We start from the raw sequence: 20,504 nt of genomic DNA, 5'->3' as shown, positions 1-20,504 counted from the left end.
TAAAATAAATTATAAACTCAAACAAATAACAAAATATTGGCATTTAAATTAGAACATCACCTTGGTGAGGCCCTTATATTTAAATCAAGTCAAATTGACACTGAAATAACAATGTAGTATCATTATGGTTAATGACAAGCTGAATAGAGAAGATCACACGTTAATTGGTCATTATCAATTGAGTTTTTTTACATATCCAGGAATAAATTCAAATTTGGAGCTTAAAAATCCAAAGTTTGAGATGAACATGTCCAAAAATTTGAATTAAAAAAATAATTCATGCCAAATCTGTCTTATTGATCAAACAGCTGACAAATATTTCAGGTTTGCACCATTAAACATATTAATTTTGATTTTACTTGTGTAGAGTTTTATCAATAAATTTCCTAATTGATTATATTGGAATTTTCAGTTAATTTTGAGTATCATTCATGGATAGAATTGGGAATGACTATAGGGTTCAAATGTTTAAATGACTGATAAGAGTTGTGATGAATGATAAGAGATGTGTCATTGTTTACAACAAAAGTTTTACTTTTGTTGTAAACAAAACAAAAGTAATAGTGGGTGGAGATAATTTGTGGTCTTTATGCTGAATGCTTACAGTTTAAAACTTAACAATTATATACATAAATGAATAAAAACATCAATTTTAAACGAATTTTATTGTTACTTATAAAAATATATTATCAAAGTATATAGATTTCAAGACTTGAAGATTGTTAAACTGTGATATTATGTCTATTGGGTGTGAATTGGGTGTGGGTAGTCACTTACTCAAATAGGGATGATGAGGATTATACAAACTTTTCCATGACTGTGACATAACTATAGCTTGCATTTTACTTAGATTAGATATAAAATAGGTTCACTTAGTTAAACCTGCTTGCTTTTACTGTATTTAATTATAACATACTTATTTCTAATCTCAAAAATCATAAAGAAATTTCATTCCCCTGATAATATTATCAGCTAAAGTAAGTTTTAAAATGTATTAAGATAGTTTATTACAATCATACTAAACATATTACATATACAGTGTTTAAAAATCATGAGCATCTTTAGTCAGCTGTGCCACCCTTAAGTTGCCACCTAGAACCTTGGTCATGAAATAACTGCACAGGTAAGTCTTTCCATGATTTGACTTGAATGTCTAACTTAATAACAAAAACCACCACATAGATCTTCTAGCAACAATAGTAGGGGCAGCAAGACATTTAGAACTAGAAAAACTAAACAGCCACATCTATGAGGAACAAACAGATTAACATTTTCAACAATAGAACCTCATCAACTTTTGTTGAAGTAAGTTGACATATTATGCTATTGGAGATGGCAAAATTGTCTCATTAATAGAAAATAAACTGTGGTCCCATCAATTTGTGAATGACACACAAGACTATTACTCTTTCAATCCTAATAATAATATGTTTCGCATATGAACACAGTTTTTGACTTATCTTAAAAGAAAACAAGGTTCAATGAATTTTGTTTGGTAAATCTAAAGAAACTATTTTGAATTATCAGCGTTTTTCATTGACTCTACATGGCATTCCATTGAGCCCATTAGACTTGCAAGAATTTGGTTCTTTATAAAGATTCGTAAGTCATGTATTCTCAGTTATACAGAAAAGTTTTGGAAAACTTAAGATTATTGTGTATGCATAGATAGGCCTTTGATAAGCCAAAAACAAAGAAGTTTATTGGCGTTAATACTAGATAACAGAGTTTACAAAACTCAATTTTATAGCCTTGAATAATGAGCCATTAATTTACAAGATACATAAAATTGTGGTTTAGATATTGGTTAATATTAAAAAAACTTTAAATACAAGGTACTGCTTTAATTTTTTCTAAACTCCTTAAGAGGCAACATTTTAAAGTGAAGTGGCAATTTATTGCAAAACAGTGATGTAAGATATAAGAAGAAAGACCAGTTTTAATGCAATGAACTCTATGTAACATGTATACTATGATTGTTATTTGTATAAAAATTCATATATCTTTGAAAGTTTCACAGTTAATGTTTATTTTGACATGTAAGAGACACTATATAGGCTAGGAACATCAATATCTTAAGTTTGGAAAAATGTACTCTAGAGCCTGCCATATAATTTATATTTAAAAGAATTCTTATTGCCCTCATTGAATTGAAAAAAATGCAGCTTGAATCTGTTGCAAGCATCTACTAAGGACACAAAAGCATTCATTTGCAAAATCCTCTAAATCCAAATTACAAGTAGTCACAAAAAAATTATTGATTTTTGCTAGAATTCACACTTAAATTAACATAAAACCAGTCAGCAACCCTCAACTGTCTCCTCCAGAAGAAAGAAAGCAAGTGTACTAGCTGTGTATTATAATGTAGTATAATTCCCAAATAGGGTAAAACCGGGATACTCCTAAGATCATTGATATAGATCATAAAGAGCAATGCTCCCAGCACCAATCCATAAGGGACCCCACAATCCAAGTGATTGAAACCTGATTGTTTATTTATTTACAGACTTGCCATTTTACAATAAATAGAACTAATTACTAAATTCAGTATAGATATACATTGCTATACAAAAAAAAAAATGAAAGTATATATCACAATATATGCCTTAAAGATCCTCTAAATCTTGCCTCTGAAGTTCCAAAAAAATCTACAGATTGTTGCATAGAGTTTGCATTATTTAACATTCTTGTAATTGGTATAATTGGTAAGGAACATAAAAAACATTAGTATGCCGATTCCTTCTTATAGGTACATTCAGACATACTAGATTTAAAAGATCTGGACAATCAATTACACCATTAATAATCTTGTGAAGTAAACGAATTTCAAGATTTAGTCTCCTCCCTTCCAAAGTATCAATATTAAGTAGTGATCTTAATTCACTATAAGAATAATCATCTCTGATATAACCACACCTGTAACCAATATAACGAAGAAACTTATTCTGCACTCGCTCAATTGCAGTTACATGTGTTACATAAAAATGATTCCAGATAGGTAAGCAATACTCCAGAACACTTCTAACTAGAGAGCAATATAGTTTCTTTATCGTAAAAATTGAAAAGCCTTTACTAGACTGTATGATGAAACCTAACATTCTATGAGCCCGAGAGATAATACCCAATATATGAATATCAAATGATAATTTGCTGTCCAATACAACACCAAGATCCTTCATTTCATCGGTAACCTTTAAGTTAGTATGGTTGATGGAATAATTGTAAGAAATAGGACTTTTTACTCTTGAAAATGATATTTGATAGCATTTTTTTATGTTAAGGTCCATATCATTTGCTTGACACCAGCCATAAAAATTATCAATGTCTTCCTGAAGAAGCTTAACATCAGTCATTGTTCTAATAGGCCGAAATATCTTTACATCATCTGCAAACATTAGTACAGAGCTATTTTTTATATTTTGAGGTAAATCTAATGGGAACAAATTGAACAGAAGGGGACCGCAGTGTGACCCTTGAGGTACCCCTGATGAAACAATTATAGGTCTAGACACCAAACTACCATATTTGACTCTCTGCATTCTATCAGTTAGAAAACTATTTAACCAATCAGCTACCCTACCGCTAATTCCCAAGGCCCTTAACTTTGCAACCAAGAAATTATGGTCCACTCTATCAAAGGCCTTGGAAAAGTCAGTATAAACAGAGTCGACTTGACACCCTTGCTCCATATTGAAAAACATAATTATTGGAATGATCTTTTACCGGCATTTTATATACACTAGAAAAAAAGTCAGAAAATAGATTTACAAGTTACTGATTATTATGACTATTAATGCCATTAAATTCAACTGTTTGAGGCAACATAAAATGCTTTCTTTTTTCATTAATGAATGACCAAAAAGTTTGAGGATTATCATTAATATTGTGCTCTATATTATTTATAAAAGCATCATAGCAATTGATTGTAGACCATTGTGACTCACCACTTGAAGTGATTCCATTACTTAAATGCTAGTCTGGAAATTTATGGTATTAGTTTCATAGCAAGCATTCTGAAGGAGACACAGCCAAAAGCTTTGGTTAAATCTCAAAAAGTAAAGTGATTATGGTGTTCATATAGTGCATCATCTAAAAGAACCTGAGTGGCTTAAGTCATGCATTCAGTTTGCTGCCTTAAAGCATTACCAGAACTGCATCCCCATTTAGGTTTCTTAAAAAGACCACATCAAATAACTGGTATCCATAAAGATCATTACAGTTGCATTAAACACATTTTTAATAATATTATATTAGGGTGGTTATATGAGTAGCTCTAGTTGGATACCACCACCCCATTTTTATTGACAGTTTTGTAGTACTTTCTGTATAAATAAATGAAGCCATTTATTATTATTATATGGCAGTTACTTGCTTTTGACTTTAAACAAATCACAAAAGTACTTTGATATAATATATCCTCAAAAACTAGACACCTAATGGAATCATTAAAAGATACACCAATGTTCTACATTATACTACCAAGTGAAAAGCATTGATTTTTTCTGTTCATCCTGAAGGTGTAATATAGGATAAAACCTCTTGGATTTTACTTGACACCACATTGAACTTAAGCCTTAAAACTCAAAACTAAATATTTTTAAAATGCCAAATGCTTCCTGAGTAAGGATTTTTATCCTTTATAGGTATCACACAAGACCTCAAGTCATAATCAGAGAAAAATTATGGACAATGGCCGTCACAGGAAATTATCAATATTACCAAATAAATTAACCTTACCGCTGCTATTAAATCTGGGAAGCTCTACCGACTTACCATTGAATAAATAAGTGAATTTACAGTAAAAAAAAATCAATTCACTCAAGGAATAACAATCAATAACACACACATAACATTCTAATTATTTATTAAACAATGATTTGTATATGGAAAGAATGGCATTCAATAGTTTATATTTGAACATGGAACTACACCCATTTATTTATCAAAATGGTGATAAGCTTGTAAGAAATTGCTTAACAGGCTGTAATAACTTATGGCAATAAAGATATATAGTATTGCCAAGGATATATACCATTGCAATTAAATCATGATAACCACTTAAGTCATAAAAAAGACCCAAAATTCCCATATTATTTTTGGGCAGAGTAGGAACTCAAGAAATTGAAGTTATGAATGACCTGCATCTCACAATTTGTTCCAAATTAAAAAAAAAGAAAGTGGTGATTATAATCTGGCCCTGTACCCCATTAGGGTAGCTAAATGATATTGAGAGAGTCTTAATGAGTTTTAATGGGGTTATTAATTTATGATAGTAGTGGTCAACTTTATACTATAAGTGTTATTAACACAGATGTTATTAATCAGGGAAAAATCCAACAAAGTAACTAATGACAACCATATTAGCTACTACCATACCAACAGTCCGACCTATTTTTTTCTACTTTATTTGAATGCAAAACTTATTTACCTCACATATAATCATCAAACCATTTTAAGTTTCCTGGAAATCCAAATGGAAACAAAGTACTTGGGAATCTTCAGATAAAAACTTTTTTTTCTGTTTATTTTCTATGTGCGAACAAAACATGACATTTGAGTCATTGACACTAATGACAATCGTTTGACAGATAGAAGAACGGCAATAAGTGGTTAGCTGAAAAAACGGCTGAGAAAGCTCTTTATAGGCAACCCGCTTAACCTACCAACCATAAGAAATTTTAGAACGGTTGAACATGGATGCCGCGACATTGAACGTTACGTTACTTGCACAACTATATTGCAGCGGATAATTGATGAATATAGTAATATATGATTTTAAGTTCATGCATACATAAGAAACTAGATCAGTAGGTCAGAATAGAGAAGAGCAGAGAAGAGGTTCAAATATAGAATTGCGATGTTTACGCATGCTTTACCGACTCAAAAAAGCGTTTGATAAAGCACAGCATCAAAAACTTATCAAGAAACTAACCGACGACAAAGACATCACGTAATCAAATCTGTATGCAAATTAGAAGGAATAATGTAAAGACAGAGGTGTATATTCTTACCTCTATTTTTTAACATATATTCAAAAAACTTACTCAGGGAAGCGTTACAAGATACAACAGGCAATCAATTTAATCTCAGATACGCAAACGATGCGGAGATATTATCGTGTAGTGAGCGCAAGTGAACATTATGGTATGAAACTTAACTGGTGAAAAACTCACATCCTCGTAATAAGTAACCTATTATAATGAGGAGTATCCCAGGGAAAATGGTGAATGAATACAAGTTTGCAAATAAGAATCGTTTGTTTTTATGTTCGTCTTTTCTATCCTGTTAAACGCCTAAAAGCATTTGACAAATGGTGTTATCAGCGCATGCTTCGAGTATATTGGGTATATTGTGTAACCAGTGAAATAGTTCTACACCAAATTGGACAACAACCAGAAATCTTAACATTAGTAAAAACTAGGACAACCGCGGATTTTGGAACATAATGCAAAACGACAAATATCGCTTATTCAAATTAATATTACAGGGTAGAAGAAGTCCGGGTCGGCGGAAAATACCCTGACTGAAAAATTTCAGACAGTGTACCGGAATGTCATCCACCGCATTATTTAGATCAGCCTAGTTATCAAGATCATCTGATATGATAACGGCATCTGAGCACCAGAAGAAGAAGAGGTCTAGGATTAACATTACCAGCATTTATTCGACTCACTGATTTAAGCTAAGCATTTAAGGACAATAAAAATCATTAAAAGATCATAGGTAATCGTCAAAGAAAATATCAAGGCAATAGCGATGACAGTAGCGATTCGATAAAATACATTGCGTCTTCTTGATTCTATTCATTATTATTCATTCGATTGCCATAAGAGCACGTCAGTTTAAAAGTCATCCATTGAATACACAGCGATACACCCAATTTCATCAAGCAGAGAAGACTCCAAAGTAACAACGGCGGAGAAAAACGTCGACTCGCCCCCCATCGTCAGTGGGGGGCACAACTATCGCCGAAAAAAAACAGAGGACAAGCAAAGAATGGACGTGTCTGATGGATACTCAACGGATAGATCCACCAAAAGCGAATACTACAGGAGAACAACAAGCAGACAAGAGAGAGAGCGGGGTAAGACTTCGGACGAGTCCTCTAAGTTCCTTAAACCCCATACCAAATCCCGTACTGATCCCAGACTACCAAAATCACTCAAAACCACTTCAAACCCCGACCAGGGAGCTGGCAAAGCGCCACCCCAGAGTGCGGAAATTAGGCAAAGCGAGGAAAGAGTACGCAAACTCGAGGAGAAAATTCGGGAACGACATTCGCAAATTGAGAGAAACGCAAACGAAATGTATGAGATTAAACTTAGAAACTCCCAGATCATCGAGAGAGTACAATTGTTTGAATAAAATATAAATAAGTTAATCTCTGAAAACCAATCTCTCAATGGGCAGATCTCGGACTTGAAATGTAAACTCGGGGAGGTGTTGACTCAAAACAAAACCCTTCAAAAATTCCGAACTCAAAGAGAAACTGATGGCACAGGGGGGTCTGGCTAGTGATGAAAATCAAAAGGAGCGTAAAAATGAAAGAACCAGGGAAGGCGCGGGCCTGTCTCCTCCCTCACAAGACGGAGGTGAGCCGGCCTCGGAACTGGTTCACCCTGAAATAACAACAAACAGGGAGCCAGTCCCCTCAACATCGTCAGCCTCAGATCCCATCTAAAACTCCACCGAAAATCCTACGCCAAAATTAAAAAAAAAAATCCACTGTACATGCCCTTAAACGACCTTTCCCTAGCGGGCAAAGGGAGGAGCACTGATCCCATCACAAATATTAACAAAGTCCCAAAAGTAGTGTTAAGAGACATAAAAAACTGGGCCGCAAAATACAAGTTATTTTGTGAAAAAAAATAAACATCGTAAAAGTGCAGAAAGACAGATTGGGATTAGCACTCTTCCCCAAAACTCCTAACGACCACCGGGTACTAACTGGACTTCTCAAGGGGGAGGGAATGGAATTCCATTCCTTCTTCCTTGAGGAGGACAGGAAACTGAACGTGATATTGAGAGGACTTGACCAAAACTTCAAGCTAGAAGAGGTCGAGGAGGAGCTGAGAGCGATGGGGTTTGAGCCGGAGGAACTAGGCTGGTTTAAAACCGGCCCAGGCCGACGAAGACCCACAAACCTCATCAGATTCCTCGTCCCTAAAGAACAGGAAAATGTGTTTGAAATTGATAACATTTTAAAGATTAGGGTCCGCGTTGAGCACTTAAGGACTCGGACTATTGAAAACAGGAAGCAAATTGGGCTGTGTCATCGCTGCCAGGAATATGGTCATGGCCTGCAAGGGCGAACATTTCTATTCAGAATGTGTTAAAAACAGAGCAACCCCGGCTGAGTGTTGCAATTGCGGCGGTGACCATCCGGCGAGCTATTGGCGCTGCCCAAAAAACCCAAATATAAAAAACACAAACAACCTCCTGAATCTCTTAAGTTTGCCCGACGGGATCCTGGAAAAAAAATCGATAACTTAATAGCAAAAGTGGAGAAATTAAACTCCAACCCGGCGATCAAACTATTGCTGGGAGTCGAGGTCTAGGTTCTCGCAGTGTCCGTTCGTTTCCTTCCTAACATGTCCAAATCCCAATTCTGATCCTTAATAACCACACAAAAATAAACCTCATACAAAACCCAATCCAACTGCCAAAAACCTAATTTATCACCAAAAAACACCGTAAAGGACCGGTTACGTTCACACCTCCGCCCGACCTTTTCTCGCTAGCCAAAAGTTCCGCAATCTGAGGGGGCGTGGTCTGCTCCACAGGCTCGCGTCCAATACCATCACACCCATACCTCATAAATACATGCAACCAAACCTATCCCGACCAGTCGGTTCCTATTCTCCGAGCAAGTCAAAAGTCCAAGCACCTAGATGCGACCCAGAATTATAAAAAGATGGCGCCTAATCTCGACGAAAGGATCAATCAAAAGACCGGCAAGAGCCTTCGTTGCTAGACCGGAAGAATCAGTGCAAAAATGATGATGATGATGCGTCTTCTTGTATTAATACAGGTAATAGCAAAATTCAAAGCTCAGAAGAGTTGCATATTTTAAATAAAAACTAACTAAACTTCCACAAACAGCAGATTGATGAAAAAACAGCGCATTAAACCTTGAGACTGAATCCCGTCTCATACACCATCAATCTTAAAACTAACTTGTAAAATTTTCGTTGAACTGATTTGAGTCTGTTAACATGCACTGTATAATTAGGAATCCATAATGAAATTGACATTTACACCATTCATAAACCCTTAACGGGGCGAAAAACCTTCATGTCATCGGCAAACAGTAGAAACTTACTGCCAATACTCGTGGAAATGTCATTCATAAATAAAAATAACCAAAAAGATTGCTCTCCTATCTTTATGGGGAAACTACTTGAGTTAGATGATCTGAACCAACACTTCCTTAAGAACTTCTTTAGGAGGTGTTGTCTAAACCTATTGAACTCCACAAATTGGTCTAATAAGAAGGAGCTGCAAAACTCTACCAAATATTTATGAAAGCCCATTTTATAAGACTTTTTCGAAATAATTCCATGGTCTAACCTATCAAAGGCCTTGGCAAAATCTCTATAGATAAACTCAAGTTCACATTTGCAATTTATAGCCTCATATGCGTTTCGTGGAAATGATGTTAAATTAGTGACTGTTGATCTTAGTTGATTAGTGACTAGTGACGGTTAAAAAGAATATGCTGATTAGGTAAATTAAAATGTTTAATTTGATGAAACAGGTTTCTATAAATGCGGGTCTCAAAGGTCTCTGAAAAGTTCGACAAAATATAGACGCCTGATTTAAAGTCAGGGCAAATTTTTGCTTGCTTCCAAACGTTGGGAAAAGTGCTTGTCCATAGTGACAAATTGAAAAGTATACACAGAGGTTCAGTTAAAGCAGCAGTACATATCACTTAAGAGAAATGAAGAAACACTGTCCAGTCACAATCCTGCATTCTCATTATTTTTTAGTTTGTTTAAGGATGATGATACATCCACATAATTTAGCTCATAAATATGAATACTTTGAGAAGCAGACTGTACATGACTAAAGGCGGCAGATGGAGTAAAGTTCTTAAACATTCTAACCAAAGAAATCTGCAAAAGCATTTGCAATCTGCAGGGGAGTAGACAAACAATTGTTATTGTAGTTCAAAGATTAGGGATTCTAGATGTGTTTCTTTCTATTGTTGCATAAATTTCCAACATTTCTTGGGATCATATGACGTAGATAATTTTCAGTATTTATTATATAAACCTTATACGCTGCATCATACAGGACTTTATAAATGCTCGCAAGGCTTTATAAGCATTATAGTCAACGAATGACTTAGTTCTTTTCCACCTGATATGCTACCTATACTTTTTTAAGAGTTGTAACAATTTGGGCAGTATACCAGATCTGATGTTGCCCCTTAAAAGGGCAAAACATGTGTAATCTCTGATAATTATACGTATGTGAATCCATTTTTGTTTCCGACTTTTTTTTCAGTTTTTTTTTTCTAGGCAATTCATGTAATTTGTTTGTATTCCAGTGTAGTGGAGAATTTTTTCCAACTCATTTTAATGTCTTTTTGTCTTTGAATAAATAATTTTTTACTTTCATTTCAGGCACTTAACTAATTTTGCAGGAATTATAATAAATATTTTCCTATTTTCATAATATATTATCTTTATTTATAAGTATTTTTTTACAGGTACCATAAATAAGAGTTTGACCCAAGCACCAAAATTTACAGCCCCATTAGACCTCAGGACTTCAGGTACAAATATAAGCAAAATAAAAAGATACTGTGCAATTAGAGAAAATATACCATGATCGTCTGCTATAACTTCGCTTCCAGTGGCATCCAAGAGCGATATGCCTCCGAACTAGGAGAATCCAGCAATGTCAATTTACTCACATCTAAAAATCTCCATTTTAAATATTCAACCCCAAAAAAATGGATAAAGAATGTCACCTCCTGTCTCCAAAAACTCGTATAATAACTCAGCAACAGCAGAAATGGGCACGGCCATATTTATTCTAGGATAAACCATACCATCCTCTGGTATTCTTGTGTTGCAAACGATGATTCCCAGCAGAATACCATCCGGGGAAAAAACTCCTCCGCCACTGAAACCTGGGTACACCGCGCAGGTGGTTTTAAGCATGTATGGACTAATTGCACCGATTATCCCTTTGGTAATGGTGGGATTGCGAGGCTTAAAGGAATTTGAAAATAGTGGGAAGCCTACGCAATAAACTGGATCGCCTATAATTAAGAAATGTATTGCATTGTATATTTGTTTTAATGATATTCGCCCTTGTACATATCTACGTAGATTAATCATCTTGAAAGAGGGAATTATTTATTTATCAAAAATTGATTCAGCATAATCCCTCTGATAAAAAAAAAATACAGTTCAACACAAAGGTTAATTGAAATGATCCCAGAGTCTAATAATACCCCAATAAGAATCTCTTAATAAGGCATTTTATCTCAAAAGCATTTTTTTATTCAAATTTAGGAACAATTGGAATTAAGGAGAGAATTTCACAGTTTTTAGGACCGTTCATTTTTATGTAATTTTTTAATGTATTCCGGACATTTTCTTTAGTCCTTCGGGAACTCAAAATAATACCTTGGAAATCTTAGGATCAGGAGACAAATATTTATTACTCTAATGACTTCTTATTTCAGATATTTTACGATAAATCCTTTCAGAGTTTTCAAATAAGTTTTTCCAAATTTCAAGCTTTTGGAGTCATTTTTGATGTCTTCCAGACATTTGAAATTATTTGTTCATCGGGTTTGAGATTTTAAGAGAGAAAATATTTGTCTTTTATCCTAGGCATTTTTTAGGCAAGTTCTTAATGGTTTTTCAACAATATCAAATAATTTTTCAAATTTCTCATGCTTTTGTATTTTATTATTTCCCCCAGGCATTCGAAATAATTCAGCCAGACATTGCCACATATTTTGTAGGATCTACAGACATTTCCTTTCATTTTTATGGTTTTTATAGTCATTTAAAGTTGTTTTAAGTTATTTTTGCGCCACTTTTTTGTGCTCTCCAGCCTTTGCAATAATTTTTTATGTCTTTTAGGTAATTTTTTACACCTAATTTTTATAAATTAATAATATAACCATAAATTTTTTATTTAAATTCATTTAAAAGTTCCTTCCATACATTTAAAAACAAAAAATATTTATTTCAGACTTGATTACGTTGTTTATTCCAGATAACGGACATAATTTTTTATGTGTCACTATTAGTAAGTAAATAAGATTAAAATAAGCACCTATATAATTCAGGGACCTTAATCTATTTATTTATAAGTGATGTTCTACTATTGATTATAAATTAGGCGTGAATAACAGGATAAATAAATATCAATCTAATAAACAATAGGATCTTTTTTTTAATAATACCTGAGGATTAATTATTGTTTCAAAAACTTCTATTACTTATTCTTCTTGAGATTATAATATTATTATTCATGTTAATTAAGATTTTTATGTTTAAATCGAAAAAAAAGGGAAGAACATAATGAATAAAAACGTTACAGATCAGCCCTTAATAGAGTAAAACACCTCATCTTTTTACCTAGATTTAAAAGCTTCTCTTTCATTTGCATTTTATTGCTTTTACCCTGTAGAATTTCTTTAGGGATTCTTTATAGGTTGGCAATCTTTTGCAAATAATGAGCATTTCATTAAATATTTAATTTTCAAGATATCCTGGAAAACTGTAGTATGTTTACCTTTATTAATTGCATTTAGTGTCATTGTTACTGCAGTCATATCAGATAACGAACAATGTGGATTCTTACTAATTTGCACAATGGCTAAATCTAGAGGTGAATTATCTACGCTTCGGTATATCAAGGTCGCCAACATTTTTCTATTTTTCCAGAAGATGGTAATTTTAAAGCTAGGCTTCACCTAAAACATAAGAATTCCTTCTTAGACTCAAAGAGAGATAAAAAAATATTGAGGGTGCCTTACCACATGTGAGTTGGTAAGAAATATTCCTTTGTTTTGCTCTAGTAAAATACAACTGCCCCAGCTGACCCCACAACATATTTGGGAGACACAGTTTTCTATTTATAAAATAAAATAAATAAATAAGTACTTAGTTGTTTTTCTTGCACTGTCAATACTTATTTATTTGCCAAACAGTAATTATAGAATGTAAAAAGTTTTGGAAGGTATATGGATGCAACATCAAGATTTTTATTTATTAGTGGCTATTTTCAGAAAGAACTACATAAAATATGTCCATGCTTTCTTGCACCAATATAGACAAAAGAAATTTATTTTCCAAAAAAAATACAATATAAATCATGACTATAGTATGCATAGTTCTGGATCAAAAAGGGTAAGAGTTCCTGTATGTGCACCTTATTAAAATAAGCACTATGGAGAAGTTAAGATGATTCAATAATTAATTGATAAACAAACCAACTGTTTATACAGTACTAGTAAACTGGGAAAAAATATAAAATTAAAATATGATACTACTGAAACAGGATATCCCATGACAGATGCTTTCAAAATTATTGAACAACCATATATCCATCATGTATTATTTCCTTTGGAAGTATATTTAATACTTTTGTGCTTTACTAGGTCTTTGATTTGCAGCGAACGATGTGAAAAGTCCTAATAGAAATTTGGAAGAGTACAAAAAGTAAATTATGTACAAATTTTTGTGGGCAATAATTTTTTTTGTGCTACCAAATCGTAAGCATTAGATAAACTTATCAGGAAATTAAAATTAGGTACTTTTTCGCATCGAGAAATGTAGGTACAATAAATATGTAAATTACACCAATATTTTGTAGAGGATAAAATAATAAATAATAAAAAAAATTAAAATATATTTAGATATTTATGTAACATTATAACTAAATATTTAAACAAAGTTTAAATATATATTTTTTTAATCAACTCATTTTACTCATTTAGGTCTAGGTTAAGTATATTTGTAAAAAAAGATTTATGTTACAGAAGTAAAAACAGAAATTATAATACATCAAGTAAATAAAAAAGAAAATATTAATAAGCCGCAACAAGCATAAGAAAATAGATTATTACATTTTAAGCAAGCAACAAATAAATGGAAGTGAGTATGTGTACATGTAAATTTTTAAAATAATAATTTCAACTTTTCTTTAATTTTTTTCTATTTCTGCCAGAGCTTCCTCCAGGTTTTATTGATACAGTTGGATATACGTATAAAAGTGTCCATCCATTGAGTCTATGCTCACCCATTGTATTACGTAAATAAGGTTTTTGCAACTTCAAAGATGAAAGCGTTGCCGTGCTTATAGGTCATGTGCAAAAAATTTGTAATAAGGTATAAATGCTTGGATTAATGGTTTTGTCGCACATTTCCAAGGTAGGTGGAGAAAATTCTTATGTTTTTTAACGATCTAATATTTCTTTAACGATCTAATACTAAAAGTACTAAATACCAAATACAATTATTATTATTTTATTAATATTGTGTTCCTGTATTGTAATAAATTGCGACCATATTAACATTGCAGTAATTTATTATTCGCACGCTTCAAAATAATTTTTTTTAATATTGATTAAAAAATTGTGAAGGTAACAGTCCTTGATCTCTGGGGCGGACAATTGCCCTCTTTGCCCTTGGATACGCCAGTGGCTTATATTACATATTTTTGAGAGAAAAATAAGGGTGCTAACACACTTTTACATTCAGCTCCCCATGCTGTATTACCATATTAACACTGATTCCACTAAAACATTTTTTTTAATAACATTTTTAAAAGCAGAGTTCTCAAGTCATAAAACTTGAACAATGATCCTCTTATTTTCTCATTGATAAAAAATGTGCTGTTGCCATGTTATGCATTGATCAAAAAATGTGCCCAAATACTTGACATTTCCTTTTATTTCAATTAATTGGATGCACTTGCATAAGTTATTTGTTTTATTAGAGTCAAGCTAATGTTTAGTTTTTGCCATTGCCTCCTCACACCCGTCAAACCCGCCAGTCCGGATCCGATTCCTGATGAAAAGCGCAGAATCATCTGCAAATCCAATGCTCTATATACTCTAATACCCAAATTCTCAAGTTTTTCAAGAAGAGTGCGATGTTCCACAGTGTCGAACGCTTTTGCCAGGTCTAGGAATACTGCCAATGGCTTGTAGCTTTTCTTAAAACCTTCTGTTATGAAATAAGTTACTTCAGCAATAGCATTCTCAGTACTAAATCCCACCCTAAATCCTATTGATAAAAAGAAGTTTTTCTTATTTTTCCAGAAAAGAAGATAATCTTAACTTAATACATATTTCTCGCGGAATCTTATTAAGAGTACTTATTAGACAATCGCTATATAGTATAGTTTTTTTTCTTGTTACCTGATTTGTATATGGGTATTAAAGTCGATCATTTAAAGACTGTTGGGTAAACACCAGAGCTGAAAACACTATTTTATAGATGCTTCAACGGTTTTATTAAGAAAGTGTGATTACATGTAACAATCTTTGAAGAAATACCACTCTCCCTTTATAGAGTCGTTTTTAGAAGATTTGCGGCTACATAAACATGATTTTAGGTTTACAATCCTTAGATTTAGGGAGTTTTGGTTGGGGCATTTTTTTGGAAATTTTCCCGCAAATGCTCACTATTCGTGAGAATATTTTCACGAAAAACTGGGAATATTCTTAAAACAGAAAAGAATTAAAGATCATTTCTTATTCAATAGTTTCATATAAGAATGTTTTTTATGTACCTTAAAAATTAATAGATTTGAGAATTAAAATGTGCTCATAAGTGAACGCTCAAAAATATTTTGTATTTATAATTTTTCAGATAGATAATAATAATTTGAGACAACTGACTTTCAGTGGATATTCCAGGAAAGTACAAATTGTTGACATAGATCAATCCTGGAGTTTTTACAGATATTCCAGAACATTCACAGATTGTCTAAGAAAACATTCAGCAAATTTTAACTAAATATATTATGCTAAATGCTATAAAAAGTTTTTTTTATATTCCTGTGTGATCACGCTATATCTTACCAAAAATAGTGTATGACGGGGTAGAAATATCTCTATAAAAGCCTGAGATGAATAAATCCTTTTTCTCTATATCCAAAATTTGTAAAATAATTGGTCTGATATCAGCAACCAAGGTAAATCCAACCCAGTCTTTTTTCCAGCAGTTAAAAGGGGATATGATTATCCCTATAGGAATATCAAAGCTATCCCTAAAATTACTCTTTAGGGATAGCTATGATAGAAATACCACTCTCCCTTCATAGAGTCGTTTTTAGAAGATTTGCGGCTACATAAACATGATTTTAGGTTTACAATCCTTAGATTTAGGGAGTTTTGGTTGGGGCATTTTTTTGGAAATTTTCCCCGCAAATGCTCACTATTCGTGAGAATATTTTTACGAAAAACTGGGAATATTCTTAAAAGAGTTTTGGTCAAAGAAAGATTTCTTACTCAATAGTTTCATATATGAATGTTTTTTATGTACCTTAAAAATTAATGGATTTGAGATTTAAAATGTGCTCATAAGTGAACGCTCAAAAATATTTTGTATTTATAATTTTTCAGATAGATAATAATTTGAGACAACTGACTTTCAGTGGATATTCCAGGAAAGTACAAATTGTTGACATAGATCAATCCTGGAGTTTTTACAGATATTCCAGAACATTCACATATTGTCTAAGAAAACATTCAGCAAATTTTAACTAAATATATTATGCTAAATGCTATACAAAGTTTTTTTTATATTCCTGTGTGATCACGCTATATCTTAGCAAAAATAGTGTATGATGGGGTAGAAATATCTCTATAAAAGCCTGAGATGAATAAATCCTTTTTCTCTATATCCAAAATTTGTAAAATAATTGGTCTGATATCAGCAACCAAGGTAAATCCAACCCAGTCTTTTTTCCACCAGTTAAAAGGGGATATGATTATCCCTATAGGAATATCAAAGCTATCCCTAAAATTACTCTTTAGGGTTAGCTACGATAGAAATACCACTCTCCCTTCATAGAGTCGTTTTTAGAAGATTTGCGGCTACATAAACGTGATTTTAGGTTTACAATCCTTAGATTTAGGGAGTTTTGATTGGGTAATTTTTTTGAAAATTTTTCCCGCAAATGCTCACTATTCGTGAGAATATTTTCACGAAAAACTGGGAATATTCTTAAAAGAGCTTTGGTCAAAGAAAGATCATTTCTTACTCAATAATTTCATATAAAAAGGTTTTTTATGTACCTTAAAAATTAATGGATGTGAGAAGTGTGTGAAAAAAATGTGCTCATAAGTGAACGCTCAAAAATATTTTGTAGTTATAATTTTTCAGATAGGTAATAATAATTTGAGACAACTGACTTTCAGTGGATATTCCAGGAAAGTACAAATTGTTGACATAGCTCAATCCTGGAATTTTTACAGATATTTCTGAAGATTCACAGATTGTCTAAGGAAACATTCAGCAAATTTTAATTAAATATATTGTGCTAAATTTTATAAAGAGTTTTTTTTATATTCCTGTGTGATCACTCTATAACTTACCAAAAATAGTATATGATGGGGTAGAAACATCTCTATAAATGCCTGAGAGTAATAAATCCTTTTTCTCTACATCCAAAATTTGTAAAATAATTGGTCTGATATCAGCAACCAAGGTAAATCCAACCCAGTCTTTTCTCCACCAGTTAAAAGGGGATATGATTATCCCTATCGGAATATCATAGCTATCCCTAAAATTGATGTAATAGAAAATGAATAATTATTAATAAATTGCAGATTACCTCTTAAATACTGCCCCTCCTTCTGATCCAGGTGCGGAACAACAATCACTAAGAAATAAACTTGAATTTTCAAATGCATTGCTTACTATTCCTTCAGTTATTGTGTTGAAGAAGATCTTGGTTCCAAATGGACTTGATATAGACAATATGTGCTCCCCTTTACGAATATTATCCTGGGAAATAATTTCAATCCAACTATATAGAATCATTAATAAATTTTTTTTAGAACATCGTGCATTCCCTACAGAGAATATAACAAATATCGATAAATATTCTTTCAAGTTGGTTGAATGCGCCTGCACCTGGCAATCCTTGCAATCATTGCGAAAAAAGTTGTCAATATTTTTACATTTAAATAATCCGAATAGGTCAGCACTTATTGTTGCAAACTCATTTGAAACAACATTAAAATGCTGTTTTTTGCTAAAATTTTCATTGCAAAGTACTAATTTCCCCACCTCTATATCTTGAGCTGGTATTTCAAGTTCCTGCAATATATGAGAAGTACTAATAACGTACTGCTTCTGAAGTAAAATGGCAGAATAAGAAACGATCGCCGCGGAATTCTTCTTTTTAGCTTGTAGTAACACCGGTTGAATATCTAGATCTAAAAAAAAAATAAAAAAAAGTTATTGGCCCATGAGGGGATCGAACCCGCGACCTTCGCGTTATTAGCACGACGCTCTAACCAACTGAGCTAATGGGCCTGTTATTAAAATTTCAGTTTGCCAGTAACAATTCGTTTGTGCAATTATTGTAGTAACCACAAATACATTTGAATTAATAAATTTAAATAGTAACGAACAATACTTACCAGTAAACATGTTAAGTTTGGTTATATTTTGTTTTATTCAATCTATTCTCGTCTTGTACACACATATGAGACGGTATAATGTATGTATAACCTCTAATATTATTACAAGTATATTTTCTACACTATATACTAATACATAAAAAGAAACGATTGGATAAAATAAGTAGGTAATAAAAGGGTCCTTGATTCAGGCACATTGAATAGAGGGAAACAGGGAAACTATATAATCAAAACATGAAATGAAAAAAGAATCTTTCCAAATACAGGTTGTTTTAAAGTCCATGAACCAACGAGGGGGCAAGAAATGCACTACTTAATTGAAATCGGCAACATTATTTGATGACTGATTTTTAAAAAATAACTAACTATTCCTCAACACTTTCGTTAAAAAACGCTTGACATAATGTTATATTACTTTATTAAGGTGTTCGTTAGATTTTGGACTAGTTTATATACACACGTTTCTTTATTTATTAATCTTATAAGGGCTATTATTACTATTAATATTATTCTACCATATTTTATTACACTACTAATAATTAGGATTCTTTCTTAGGTGATTGAGTCAATAACGCCCAAAAAAATATATATATTTTTTTCTTTATCTATTATAGAAATAAAAACGATATGACTGAAAAACATGAAAACATATTTCCAAATAAAGCCTAAATGTATAACAAATTACTTCCAAGGGGTTGGAATAAAAGAAAAAATATCTAAATATATGGACCTAAAATGACTTTATTAAAACACATTTTAAATGGCTGAAATAAAATGGAAAATTACTTCATATAAATGCCTAAGATATTAAAAAATATTTCCAAAGCATTATAAAAGATGTAATAAGAATGTCAAAATCTACTAAGAAAGAAAGAGAACATAAAAAACTGTTCCAAATAAAGCATGGAAAATATAAAAATGTTTAACTCTTAAAAGAGCCAAAGTCAGGTCACAATGCCAAGGTAAAAAAATTACTCTAAAGGCTTAGAAACGTAATAACTTATTTCTGGAGAATATAAAAGACTATATCAAATGTGTTGGGAAATATTAACCTAACACAACACTAATACGATAAGTATAACCCATGAAATTGTTACGCTCTTAGGTCTTAGGTCTCGCTTTTTCACATCCCTTTTTGATGAAATATGCACAGCTTTAGGTCCATAATTCCTAATATCCCAAAAACAGGTCTTAGTGATCTAGTGAAGGTCCGTAAATGCCCTTATACTCTGAACCTAACTTTATCAGAATAAATGTCTCTAGTTATGAGTTTAGTCGTCATCTGTTGATGCAATAAGTTAAGTAAGTATAACCTATTGTGACTTAAGTATAAGCACGGTTGTTCCTAATCAGACGTGTGTGAAGTTACCTGCATAGAGCCCCTAGAGGCAATAGTGAGTGTAACCTAAACAAGTCTAAATTAGGTTATGATAGTAAAGACATCCCACAGGTTACACCTGCCATACTGAACAACCGTTCAACTTTCCTATCTTTGGAGCCAATAAATAGGTATGTTTTGTATTGTACAAGTACAAGTTTGTTGGCATTTATAAGGGTAATTGGTTCAGCGCCATATATGCTGTGATCCTTCGATGAAGATAAAAAGTAAATAAATACAATCCACTAGCACTCTCCAGTGGCACAATTAAACAATTGTGTCACCCTCTATTTGGGAAGAAGCCAGATAGCAGTTCTCCTCCGAATAAAATGCATGGAATAAAACAAGAAAACCAATGTATACCTTATTCATGGAATTCATTAAATAATTGAAAAGAAATAAAAAATGTGTTTAAAAACTTGAAACAAAAATTACTTCTAAGTATTAAAATATTATTTCCAGTTCCTGAAAGTCATTAAATGCCTGGCACAA

General features: G+C 32.4%; 2 protein-coding genes, 1 long non-coding RNA gene and 1 other non-coding gene across 8 annotated transcripts in view; 1 reads left to right on the top strand and 3 right to left on the bottom strand.

Moving 5' to 3' along the window:
- The window catches only part of LOC126735866 (phospholipid-transporting ATPase ABCA3-like), a 47,479-nt gene extending 41,906 nt beyond the window's left edge, over nt 1-5,573 (bottom strand). For 2 of the 3 annotated variants that reach the window (XM_050439957.1, XM_050439958.1), the window contains exon 1: nt 778-912. In XM_050439957.1, the coding sequence (XP_050295914.1) occupies nt 778-841 (64 nt within the window). In that variant the 5' untranslated portion in view covers nt 842-912. Of the gene's footprint in view, nt 1-777; nt 913-5,428 lie in introns of those variants that run through there. The other variant, XM_050439960.1, reaches the window with a different exon arrangement.
- On the top strand, nt 876-10,856 carry LOC126735868 (uncharacterized). Of its 2 annotated transcripts, XR_007660532.1 has the most exons (4): nt 876-977; nt 1,040-1,123; nt 1,183-1,305; nt 10,715-10,856. It is a non-coding gene; the product is annotated as an uncharacterized LOC126735868 (long non-coding RNA). The 2 variants fall into 2 exon arrangements; XR_007660533.1 differs by lacking the exon at nt 876-977 and having other exon boundaries at nt 994-1,123.
- LOC126735867 (peroxisomal leader peptide-processing protease) lies at nt 10,672-18,895 on the bottom strand. 2 transcript variants are annotated; one of them, XM_050439961.1, is made up of 7 exons: nt 18,635-18,893; nt 17,821-18,427; nt 17,582-17,769; nt 13,010-13,104; nt 12,766-12,946; nt 10,979-11,272; nt 10,672-10,923 (listed from the first exon to the last, which is right to left on the bottom strand). In XM_050439961.1, exons 1-7 carry the CDS (start codon nt 18,642-18,644, stop codon nt 10,844-10,846), a joined length of 1,455 nt encoding a protein of 484 aa, XP_050295918.1. In that variant the 5' UTR covers nt 18,645-18,893; the 3' UTR covers nt 10,672-10,843. The 2 variants fall into 2 exon arrangements, with proteins under 2 accessions (XP_050295918.1, XP_050295919.1); XM_050439962.1 differs by lacking the exons at nt 12,766-12,946; nt 13,010-13,104 and having other exon boundaries at nt 18,635-18,895.
- Nucleotides 18,454-18,527, bottom strand: Trnai-aau (transfer RNA isoleucine (anticodon AAU)). Its single transcript has one exon. It is a non-coding gene; the product is annotated as a tRNA-Ile (tRNA).
- Nucleotides 18,896-20,504: the final 1,609 nt, after the last annotated feature.

The sequence above is a fragment of the Anthonomus grandis genome, chromosome 5, assembly GCF_022605725.1.
Source record: "Anthonomus grandis grandis chromosome 5, icAntGran1.3, whole genome shotgun sequence".
Lineage (NCBI taxonomy): Eukaryota > Metazoa > Arthropoda > Insecta > Coleoptera > Curculionidae > Anthonomus > Anthonomus grandis.
The sequence above is the reverse complement of the archived record's forward strand: the minus strand, read 5'-3'. Positions and strand labels throughout refer to the sequence as shown.

Coding starts and splice junctions, on each gene's coding strand:
- LOC126735867 (XM_050439961.1), bottom strand. Junction 17,770..17,820: donor GGAGGGGCAGTATTTAAGAG/GTAATCTGCAAT, acceptor CATCAATTTTAG/GGATAGCTATGATATTCCGA. Junction 11,273..12,765: donor ACTAAATGCAATTAATAAAG/GTAAACATACTA, acceptor TCTTAATTATAG/GCGATCCAGTTTATTGCGTA.